At 46.8% G+C, this 12,562-nt stretch overlaps 1 protein-coding gene across 2 annotated transcripts in view; it reads left to right on the forward strand.

Moving 5' to 3' along the window:
• The window catches only part of PLXNA2 (plexin A2), a 247,885-nt gene that overhangs the window by 122,833 nt on the left and 112,490 nt on the right, over positions 1-12,562 (forward strand). For both annotated transcript variants that reach the window (XM_003831204.8, XM_034945808.4), the window contains exon 4: positions 4,911-5,045. In XM_003831204.8, coding sequence (XP_003831252.5) covers positions 4,911-5,045 — 135 coding nt within the window. The remainder of the gene's footprint in view (positions 1-4,910; positions 5,046-12,562) is intronic.

The raw sequence follows: 12,562 nt of genomic DNA on the forward strand, positions 1-12,562 counted from the left end.
CTGGTTCTTACTAGAGCTAGACTAAATGTCCTCACGTCAGAGTTTAGGCTGGGCATAGTAGCTCACACCTGTAATCCTAGCACTTTGTGGGGCTGAGGTGGGAGGATCACTGGAGCTCAAGAGTTTGAGACCAGCCTGGGCAACATAATGAGACCCTGTCTCTAAAAAAAAAAAATGAAAAAGTAGCCAGTTGTGGTGGTGCACACCTGTAGTCCCAGCTACTTGGGTGGCTGAGTAGGAGGATCGCTTGATCTTGGGAGCTCAAGGCTGCAGTGAGCTGTGATTGCGCCACTGCACTTAGCCTGGGTGGCACAGAGTGAGACCCTGTCTCAAAATAAATAAGTAGTTTAGGCACATTTTGTCTTTTGCTGGTCTCAGTAAAGACTCACTCTCTTCTGTTCCTTGTGCTATCTGGCTGCTGAGCCTTGTCCAAGCAAAATAGCCCCAGTAGCTTCTGCATTTCCACCGAGGTCAAGTCTTCCCAGAAGAAGAAGATCCCAAATAGAAAAACACACTCCAGTGACTCATTCCACCTGTCCCTGTCACCTCCCTCCTTTGCCCCATCTCCAGTATCCTCCGCTGCCTGGTTGGATTTTGGGACCTGTGCATCTTGGTGTTGCACCGCATGCAAGGGCTGGTTCAGTTTATTGCTGTCACTTTGTGGGACACCATAGAATAAACTCAATTAGTTGGCTATTAAAATCCCACTCTTGGTTTGGGATTCCTTGACACTCCCCTCACCACTGGCCATCCTGTTTCTGGCAAAGACAGAGGACAGCTTTGAAACCCAAAATTTCCTATCCAAGACAGAGACATGCGAAAAATCACAGACTTGAACTACATTAGCAGCCTTCTTCCTAGTCACTTCCAAGGTGTTCTCCCCATCAGCCATGTGCTTTCCTCTGGACCCCACCAGCTGGGGCTGGTTTGAACCCCAGTTCCCCCATGTATTGGAAGTTTTGAATGGAAGAGTTTAGACAAGATTAGCTCCAGTAATTTTTATAAGTCTATGATTCTCCTGTGATAGGCACTGAGCAGATTGCTTCTTCCAGTTATTCAGAGAGGAACACTAAGGCTCAGAGAGGTAACTCACCTAAAACTGTGCCATTAGGCAGAAATCAAGCCCCAGGGAAGAACAGAGTCAGAATGGAAACCCAGGAGGCCTGAGGCCCAGACTTAAACCCTGCACTCATTGGTGTGTTTTGCCTTAAGGGAGCAAAGGGGATCAAGGGAGGGGAAAGACCTCTGCTGCCCAGGGGATCTGCTGCCTTCTCTCTGCCAGCCCCTGCCCCACCTTTTTCTCCTTGACCTGGCCTCCTGGCCCCTACTCTCCATCTTCTCTGACCCCCTATAAGTATCTTGAAAGGTGACTCCATCTTGGGGCAGATAACATGGATCGGGGGTGAGTCGGGGGAGTCACAGACTTCTTGGCCAATACCACATTTCTCTCCGGGATTTAGACTGAATGAAATAGGATAGCTTAGTTCAGGTTCAGTACCAACAACATTTTCTGTTCTGGTTTGGTTTTACCTCTGACATTTGAGACTTATGTAGGTTTGATTCTGGCTTCAACTGGCTTATTAAAAGATTGGGGTTGCAGACAGGGAAAAAGACAAACCTTCAGATTAGGTCTCTGATTCAGTAAAATATTAATGGTTGGGATTGGTCCTGACCGAATGCAGCAGACAATGTGATGATAAGTTGTCTTTGGTTCAACTCCAGCTCTAATCTTGCCACGGGTACCATCTGGTCCCAGGCACCACAGAGGAAGGGCCCTCACCATGGCATTCATTCTCTCTTCTGACTTGGTGTGCAGGCCTTGCTGAATCCACGCAAGTGCCCATGCTCTGGGATAGGGTAGAGGCCAACATGTAGGAAAAGGCAGATGAAGAATATTAAAGTGCCATTAGCATGAAAATAGCGGACTATTCCAGCCAGCAGAGGCTTAACTGGCCTTCTGGGGCAGGAGATCCCAGACCAGGCTTGAGGGAGGGGCCTGGCTCTGCAGCTCCTGGGACCCAGCCCTGCAGCTGCTGGGACGCAGCCAGCACCTTGAGGAGGCTTAAATCTCCCTGGAGAGGAGTAGCTGTCACAGTGAAGGTGGGAGAAGCACTGAGACACTTTCCCTTCAGAGGAGGGGCACAGTTCAGACTCAGGCAAGAAGCAGGGCCTGAAACCCCCATTTTATGGAGACAGAAAACTGAGACCAGGCCAACCAGAAGTCATGGCAATCACATCTGCCCTCTACCTCCTGCAATAGCCCAAGAACTTTTGTGACTAAAAGCTATGATATTTCTGTAAGAATCTTATGGAAATTTGGGTCTGTCTATCTAAGGGAGAATGCTGCTTTGAATGTCAAGGGGAACCATTTTAACTGTGGGGCATTTTCCCACACAGAGACTCTTATTCTTCCTTCTGCTTGAATCTCATCATCAGAATTGCTCCAGGTTACAGGCTGGTGGTCTCAGCCGTGTAACAGCATTGCTGACTCTTAGAATCCCCTTGACCCTGTGAAAATGAAACAAATGGGCTTCTAACAACATTTCTGGAAGGAGGGGCTTTACTGATAGATGACAAGGCAACAGCCTTGAACAGCAGGAAGCCCATTCACTAGGGAGAAAGAGGGCAAGAGCGGAGCATAGGGGAAAGTCCCACAAGGGGAGTGATGAGGGATAGGAATGGCTGAGAAGAGTTTATTTGGTTCCATTGAGGTTACCTCCTTAAGTTCAGGCCCAGAAGCCCGCAAGTCGCCCAGCAAAGCAGGTGAGGAGGAGAACATGGTGTCCTTGCCTCTAGACCCTGACCTACCATTTTCATCCGTGGGGTATAGCACAAGGGCCTCAGGCAAGAATCTGCTGTTTCTACCACTGGGGACCCCCGGGCCAGAGCTTCCCACCCCACGATGGACTCATGGTCTGTTTCCCATGTACATCGAGTCCATCCCAACCCAACAGGTACAGACCAAGCCCTGGTTCAAGCTCCTCAAGGATGCAGATTCTCAGGACAGTAGAGAAATAGGAATGGAAGCTCTTCTCCCACTCCCCTAGCTCTGCAATCAATAATGCTGTTGACCTTCCCCACTCTGCCAATAAGAACTGAAAACACATCCATCCATCCATCCATGCTAGTGTATTTGTTGCGGCATCAGGCATTGAGCTTGGCACTTGGGATGAATAAGTCATGGTGCCTTGGCCTGAGGAGCTCTCAGTGTGGTGTAGGGAGAAACAGGCAGAGGGAGAAGATGATGAAGGGCCCAAGAGAGAATCCAAAGGGTGTAAGGGAGAAGAAGCCTTAATCTTAAAATCTTCCCGGGAAAATGTCTTTTGACCTCACTTTGATTCAGCCCTAAGGAGTCTAGGATATGCTGTCAGTTGGTGCACAGTTCACGCTCTTTCAACAAGCATTTCACAAGCATTCCCTTTTATCCGTCACCGGCTATGTTCCCAGTCGCATGCTAGTCCTCAGAGGGTTATAAGATAAATAGAAAAGATATCCCTGCCTTCAAAATGTTGACAGGACTTACACACATCTGAAGCAATTAGAGAACAATTCGAGTAGGTAGTCAATACATGTTAGCTAGTATATACACAATGAACAAATCAATTGATTATAATCCTAGGACAAAATGTCTGGCAAAAAAAAAAAGGCATCAAAGTGGGAGCAATTAATTAGCCATTAGAGAGGATGGGGAAGGCTTCATGGAGGAGGTGGGGCTTGAGCTAGAGATGGGCAGAGGACAGTGAAAACAGGCTGGGGTCATGAATATTGGTCAAGAGTCAGCTACTAGAAAACTAGAAAACTAACAACTAGAAAAACTGGGGATGGGGCACATTCAGACCAAGGTCTCCTTGCCACCAACTTTTTGTATGACCTTAGGGACCTCTTTTCTTTGAGGTCAGCATTCAACATAAGGGCCTAGATAGTACTTTTCAAACCCTTATAGTAACAGCATCAGCATCAGCTGGGGAATTTGTTAGAAATGTACATTCTCAGCCCTCATGCCCACTGAATCAGAAATTCTGGGGGTGGGCCTCGCAGTGCATTCACCAAGCCCTCCAGGTGATTCTGAGGACACACTAGTGTGAGAACTGCAGGACTACCTCGCTGCTCCTCGACCCTGGGTACTCATTAAATTCACCCGGGGAGCTTTTAAGCTGAAGAAGATGCCTGGGCCCCACCCACAGAGATTGTGATTAATGGATGTAGCCCTGGCATTCATATTTTTTAAAGCTCCCCAGATTATTCTAATGTGCAGCCAGGGCTGAGAAGCACTGGACTAGATGACATCTCAGTCCTTTCTGACTTATTTTCCTAGGATGGGCTTGGAGAGGCTAAGCCAGGATTCCTGGCTCCCCACATCTCACAGGTGGATTTGTGGACAGTCAGGGCATATGTTTGGGGGCTGAAAGACCCTCCTGGGATCCAAAAATCTTTAATCTCTTAATGAGCAGCTTTTTGATGATTTATATAAATTGTTCACCATTCCTTCATACTTGTCTGAGGCTAAGATACTGTGAACAGATGTTGACTTTCCCACCCCAGCCACCATGAAGGAGTGTGCATAAGCACACACTCACTTACACACACATACAATACACAGTGCTATAAATAGATGTACATGCACACAAGAATAACTGCATAGGGATATTCAAAATCATTCCCAAGGGCGTATATGCACACACAAATAAATCCACTGTCAGAAATCCCAGGCCCAGAACACTCAGACTGCTTGGGAAAGGATTCCTTTTGGTGGAAATTGGGCTGTTTAAAAGAAGTGGCACTTCAGTCTATGGAGTAGTGACTGGGGGTTAGCAATGGTCTTCTGTAAGCTACCTGCTCTGGGCAGAGGCAGGTAGCCCACAGGGGAATACTGAGGGCAGATACTGAGGACATCCTTGTTTCTCATACAGATTCGGGCCGACGGTCCCCCCCATGGTGGGGTCCAGTACGAGATGGTCTCTGTGCTCAAGGACGGAAGCCCCATCCTCCGGGACATGGCCTTCTCCATTGATCAGCGCTACCTGTACGTCATGTCTGAGAGACAGGTAAGTGCTAACACCCATCTCTGCTTTCCAAACTCCAAGAAACTGCTGATAATCTGTCACCTTTGTTCAGAAACTGTTCAGTCCAAGAAGAGAGACCTCTGGGCTTGCAGCACAGGGGTCTTGAGAGAGGCAGAGTGCCTGTAGGCTTTTGCAGGGAGCTAGAGAGAAGCAGCCGGGGGCCAGCCACTTCCCGGAGGCTTCACTCTAGGCCACAGCCCCTGTCTCAGCAAGTGATGAACAGCCCTGCAAGAACAGGCCAGACTGCGTGGAGCAGCTTGGTGTGATTAGGAGGTAGATTTACTGCTCTCAGGCCCACAGAGTCTGCTGCTCAAGGGAGCCAAAGAGGTGTAAATAATCCAGGCCTCCGGACTGGGCCCACTCCTGGGAGAGGCAGACCCAAGACAGGGCCCCAGAAGGAAATAAAAATCTTGGCGTGAGTCTTAGACTGGTGCAGAGTATAAGCTGGTCAGCTCTGGGAAGCTGAAACCAGGCCTATGGAGATGGGAAGCCCTGAGAAATAGACTTCTACCCTCTGTAGGGAAATAGCTGAGCAAGTCTTCCACCCTCTGGGATGGATGGAGACTGTATTTCCTGTGAATATGTATGAGTAGAGAGAAGGCAAAAGCAGAGAGAGCCATGGTGAAGGGAAAGAGAAGCAGGGAAGGCAGGGGATTCATGAGATCAACAGAGACCCAGAAAGCTAAGCAAAGACCTTAGCCAAGCCGGACACATTCCATTCACTCGGTCAGTGGGTTAATAGTTGTTCAGCAGCAGCAGCAGGGGTCTTGTCATTTTTCTTAACAGGGTAAGTAAAATAAAGGCCAAAGAAATGAGGAAAAGGATTGCCAGTCTGTCCCAGCAGCTGAGGACACTGACTTAGGCTAGAGAAGGATGCAGAGAGCTTTCACAAGTTGCTTCCCAGCTCATGTCATTATCAGAGAATTCTGCAAGAGTTCCAGGTGTCCTTGATCAAACTTACCCTTTCCAGAGCTCTCCTTACCTCCTTTCTTTTCGAATTTAAAAGGAGTCTGAATCAGGGGATGAGGGATGAGCGAAGAAGTAAGGAAGAGATAAGTGCGCACACGACAGCATTAAGGGAAGCAGTGATGCAGTTCTGAGTTGAAAATTAGTTCTTGAGGACAGATGACGTAAATCATACGATAATTGCATGCCAATTACATCCAGATCCTCTTGAACCCACCTGTCTTTTTCACCTTCTTTCATGTGGCCTCTGCAGTTGAAGTATAAACAGGTCCAGATGGGAATTTTGTGGATCTGTAGACAGCTTTGCCTAACCTAGAGTGGGTAAGACAGTCTTGGAAATAAACACTGACCTATCATTCCGATGAAACAGTCAGTGGGCCTAAAAAGAACTATTCCTGGGCACATATTTATTGGGAACAAAGTGCTGGGAATCATCAAAATGAATGAGACTTAGCCACTACCTTAAGTTGATTGCAATCTAACAAGAGAGAGACAGGTACCCAAATAGCCCAATAACATCAGATTGAATTCTATACATGCTCTTTTATCCTGTTCTTCTTTAAGGGAAAACATTATTTGTTGAATAAAAATGGTGGACGCTTGTTATGCAAATTCAAGCAATGCATACAGAAAAGAAAACAGCAGAAGATCACCAAATCTCACTACCCAAAATATAACACCATGTTAACATTTGATGAGCACCATTCCAGGCACTTATGCAGATATAGATACAGAAAAAAGGACAGATAGATAGATGACAACCTGTATTGGTGGATAAAATGATGGGCAGAGGTTAAATAGACTCACATTTTATGCAATGTTTTCAAGAGGCACTGTGTGTAGCAGAGGACCAGGCGGGTAGCTCTGGGTAAGAGCTCTTTCTTAGATTCTCTGAGCCCAGCAAAGTGGGAAAGAAGAAGTGACCAATGAGACCTTAGTGGGACCGAGAAGGTACCAAGGCATATATTTTAGCTGCATATCTTTTTATCCAATGAGACGCTTTCGGAAAATGCATTCAAAATGTATCCAAAGAAGAGGGGCTGGGTCAGGGCAGGAGGCAGATGAGTGGGTTTCAGAGAATATAATCACCTCCTAGATCCATATCTGATGCCATCTCTGAGAGCATCAGCCTGGCCACACCAAGTGTCCACACAGCTTATCTGTAAATACCCCTCCTCTGTCCCACCTTCTGCTTCAGGTACCCAGTTCTTGTTACAGTCTACACCAAACAGAGGGGTTTAGCAGTAGCCAGCCACGATGAGCAGAGATAGGAAGAATTTGGGTTTCATGCCATGGGCTGCCTCTGGTCAAGTGAAATATTAGTAGGGGGAGCTCCCTGTACCAGATGGAGCTGTGATTACGAGGCAAAGTCTGAGGGGGATTTGTGGTGGAGCTCTGAGGCCTGTCACCTGGAGAGCCGTAAAATGTGTAGAAATAGGTAGCCAGGTGACTTCACCAGGGTCTGAGTCCAAAGATGAAAGCCAAGAACAGCTCAGGAGGCCCATCTGTCTGAGGCCGGCTGTGAGTTAAGTACTCACAGACAGCTTAGATGTCTCCAAGGAAGCAGTTGAATGTGTGGCAGGAGAATAATCTGTCAAAATGAAGTCAGATGTCCTGGGTTCTAGTCCAGCTTGTGTTATCACTGATAGTAGAATCCTCTGACAGCTTCGGTTCCTCTTTTATAGCCGAGAGGAGTTGCATCAGATAACAGGCTTGTCTCTGAAGTCCATGGGTCTGATTTGGACTTCATTTCACCATTCTCTATCTGAGTGGCCTTGCACAAGTCACTTAACCTCAGTGTTTCTCACACAAGGTCAGTGTGAGTCTCAGCTGAGACAATAAAGGGGGAATTTCTTTTTATACTGCCCCACATGCCACATTCTATATGGCCCATTCTAGCTCTCGTGCCTCATGATCCCATTTCTCAGGAGTATAGAGATGGTGTGTGATGAAGAGGGGGCAGGGGGACATGACACACCCAGTCATCCTCAGCCTGAGCCAGGAGATCTGTGTTCTAGGCCTGGCCCCACCTCTGACTTCAAGGGTAACCTGGGCCCTCAACTTCTCAGAGTCTCAGTTTCCTCATCTGTAAAGATGGAGATTATAAATCTAACTCTAAAGTCTCTTTCAGATCTTATAGAAATTTGTTTAAGGTCCTAGGATTGGGACTCTGCTCTGTCTCTCTCCAGAAGATGACACCAAAAGCACAAAAGATGGGCCTGAGACTAAACCAAAAGCAGTGTTCTCTTTTTCAATTTTTAATTTTAAAATTTTTTATTTTGTTTTGTTTTGTTTTTGAGACAGAGTCTCACTATTGCCCTGTCACCCAGGCTGTGGTGCAGTGGCATGACCTTGGCTCACTTCAACCTCCGCCTCCCGGGTTAAAGCGATTCTTCTGCCTCAGCCTCCTGAGTTGCTGGGATTACAGGTACATGCCACCACACCCAGCTAATTTTTGTATTTTTAGTAGAGCCGGGGTTTTGCCATGTTGGCCAGGTTGCGCTCAAACTCCTGACCTCAAGTGATCCACCCGCCTTGGCCTCCCAAAGTGCTGGGAATACAGGCATGAACCACCATGCCAGAGCAATTTAAATTTTTTTTTATGGAAATAGAGATGGGGTTTCACCATGTTGCCCAGGCTGGTCTCGAACTCTTGGGCTCAAGGGATCCGTCCACCTCGGCCTCCCAAAGTCGTGGGATTACAAGCGTGCGCCACTGCGCCTGGTCAGCATAATGTTCTTAAGGAGAGATTTATGGGGCCACATGTGCTCATATGAGCATCTTCGCTGGAGGGTCAACATTGTAGAGAAAGCTGGAATGCTGATTTGGTTATGGATATGTACACATGCTCTCGACTTATGATGGGGTTGCCTCCTACTCAAGCCATTGTAGGTTGGAAATATTGTAAGTCAAATACATGTTTAATACACCTAACCTACCAAGCTCATAACTTAGCCTCACCTACCTTAAACATGCTCAGAACACTTATCTTCACCTACAGTTGGGCAAAATCATCTAACACGAAGCCAACTTTATAATTAAGTGTTGAATATCTCATGTAATGAATTGAAGAGTGTACTGAAGGTGAAGGAGAGAGTGGCTACATGGGTACTTGAAGTACAATTTCTACTGAATGTGTATTGCTTTCACACCACTGTAAAGTAAAAAAACCATAAGTTGAATCATCGTAAGTTGTCTATTTTCCTACTTTGAGGCAGCAATTTAAGACTTTCAAGTTCTCTAAAAGTCCTAAGACCTTTTAAGATATCATGGGAATGGGTTTTTCATCATTTCACTCTAAAACAAATCTCTGGGCAACCTACTCTCATCCCTGTCTTCCACCCTGCCCCAACCCTTGCCTCTCTGTTCCCCACCCATCCTCCAAACATGACACATGTAATATTCTTGGGGCTGTGAGAGTGGAACACATAGTGAGAGTAAAACCAAGTCTCTGGTCTTACATTCTGCCTAGAGAGGTTTTCATCTCCCCACAGAGCTAGAACAATCCAATATAGCACTCATGTATTCTCTTTCACTCTCAATTAATTAATTAAATGTAATTAAGAAATAGGACTAGTAAGTGTTGGGTCGTTAGTGTCACTGCCTAACAAGTCAATGTTAATGTACTGTTAATAGATCTAAGACCGGCCAGTCCCAGGGGAAAATTTGGGAACTGATTCCCCAATCCTGTTAATTGCCCAGGTGCTCCACTGAGCGGATGCCTGGCTCTTTCCTAGAAAGTCTGCCCCAGCTTCACTGACAGCGAATCAGCAGATGTTATGGGCATGCATACAAGTTGCTCCCATATCCTCAGTGTGTAATGGAAGTCAGACAGCAAGTCAAGGGAAAATCAGGCTATGAGCCAAGTGAAAAACCAAGCAACAAGATGAAAAGAAACTTGATAGCCCCAGTTTTCACCCAACTTGTCAGGCTGGCCACTCCTAGAAAAGGAGTATAAATCTATACACAGGGTGGATGGGAAAAGAGTATAGGGATGGAAGCAATTATTCTATTTTATACTTTAATTAGTTTGAATTAGCAGAGGGAATAGAGGCATAAAATGATCCAGCGAAGGGTGAAATGGAAAAAGGGAGTCACAGTGGAGAATGGCTCCGTACAGACTGGAAGGGGCCTTGGGAACAGCAGAAAGGATGGTGATGGGTGTGTGTGTGTTTGGAGTGGGTGCTGGGGCATGGGATTCTGTTCTCTATTTCAAGGCCTGGAGAGGCAAAATAGCATAGATGTTAAGAGCTGGCCCATGGGAGTCAGGCCAACCTCCATTCCATAGACACTTACTAAGTATATGGTTTTGATAATGTTATTCAACTTCTCTAAACCTCAGTTTGATCATCTGTGTAATGAGCCTAATGCAATTGTTGTGAGGATTGAGAGAATGTATATAAATCACCCAGCATCATGTCTGACACATAGTGTTTTCAAAAAGTGGTGGTAATTATTATTACTAGTAGTAGTCTTAGAACTTCTTTGGAACTTCAGAAAGGGCTAGAAACATCTCCACCACAAATTATGGCTGGCACAGAGTTCCCAGTTTCAGGCAGTGGCCTCCAACTGCCATTCCTCCTGCTTCCTCCCTAGCGCTGCCTCAGAAGCCTCTGGCCTGGCCAAATGACAGCACTGGGCTGAGTCTCCCATAATCTGGTATTTATTTTAAAAATCCAGGAATGTGCCTGGCAGACTAAACAGTCCCGCTCCCCTCAGTACACAGGCAGGCAGCCCCAGGCCGATGTGTGAGGCCAGAAGGCCAGGATAGCAGGCATCTGTGGAGAGAAGGGAGGGGGAACCTGTGAGCCTGGGGCTGCATGCATGGACACCGGGCCAGAAAGGGAATACCTATGGGGCTTTTCATTTCTGGTTTCTCCAGGTAAGTAACAAAGTCTCACGCTCTTTGTGAAAGATGGGTCTGCCACTCTCCAGGTAGTGAACATTCAGACCCCAGTTCCGAATGTCCTAGATGTACTAGTAGTTGGCACACTGTTCTGGTTATTTACTGCTTTGTAACAAACCACCCCCAGGTTTGGGGATATTTTTAAAAACACATTTTATTATGCTCAAAGACTGTGTAAGTCAGGAATTCAGATACGGTGCACCGAAGATGGCTCATCTCTATTCTATAATGTCTGCAGCCTCTACTGGGATGACACGAATGGCTGGGGCTGACTAGAAGGACAAGGGGCTAGAATCATTTGGAAGCTTCTCCCCCTACATGTCTGGGAAGTGGAAGCTGGGATCAGTTGGGACTGTTGACCACAGTGCCTTAGACAAGTCCCTGACATGTGTGTTGGGCTTCCTGACAGCAGGCGGCCCCCAAGACAGTCAGAATTCTTGCTCATGGCAGCTGAGGACTCCAAGAGTGAGTACTGCCTACAATGAGGTAGAAATTACATCGCCTTTTTGTGACTTGGCTTTGGCAGTCACGCAGTCGGTCTGCTTGCCTCTTCCCTCTGCTGCCCAACACCCATGTGATTCTGATGCGTGTGGCCCATGAACACACATTAAGAACATGATTCCCCAGCTACCAAGGTCGTGGAATCACAGAGCTTCAGAGCTGGTAAGGACTGTAGAGAGCACCCATTCTGACCCCAGATAAGAAAGACGAGGCCCAGAGAGCACCCTGTTTAGCTGCCCCATCAGCATTGTGCAACACCCAGCGCCCAGCTGGAGTCATCAAAGCTGGATTGATTTCTTCAAACATATGGGGAAGCACTGACAACTTTAAAGCTTGCTGTTGATTTGCTGAAGGTTGTGTAAGTCCTACCTGAGGTCTATCAAATGCCTGTGGGCCCTGAAAATGCTTTCAGGAAGGGTTTGCAGGAATCCATCAGTAGCAGGATCACACTGCCTGGAAATTTTCCCATCGAGGGTATGCTGCTTATAAATAGCTCTCCAGGCAGTCTTCCTGTGGCAATATTGTCTCATCTTGCACAGAAGCAGGCCTCTCAGTGACTTACCTTCAGTATGTGGGGGAATGGGACCTCATCCCCATGGATTACAGGAAACTGGCTTTTTAACCACATCTGTTTAACGTAATTTAAAAGAGTTGGGGCAAGGAGACTGTCAGCTTGGAGTTTCAGAAACAAAAATTATCTGGAAAGATTGTAAAGCCACCCTTTCCTGAAGGTCTTAAATGCAGGAGAGACCCCCCACCACCCCCTAAGAAATTCTCTGCATTGTTTGAAGACCCTACGCAGTATCTGGGGAGAGATGGAAGGACACGCCAGACCCTTAGCATACCATCCACCAATGTCCAGCAGCTGCACCAGAAAACTAATTGTGGTTTCCTCCATTTGGAGGAGGCCCTGTCAACTACTAACCCGGATCTAGAACCAAAAATAAGAATCCTTTTCAGAGGTGCTATTGTGATACATGGGGCAGTAAGTCTTCTACCTGTAGCCAAAGCTACTGAACTGTTAAGTCCCTAAGGCACCTAAAGACCTTGGGGAAGGGAAAGAAAAAACGTGGGGAGCCACACTTCCAGATGTCCCCTGCTCATTTATTTTGACATCTCAGACTAT

Source organism: Pan paniscus, chromosome 1 (assembly GCF_029289425.2).
Source record: "Pan paniscus chromosome 1, NHGRI_mPanPan1-v2.0_pri, whole genome shotgun sequence".
In the NCBI taxonomy this organism is placed as follows: Eukaryota; Metazoa; Chordata; class Mammalia; order Primates; family Hominidae; genus Pan; species Pan paniscus.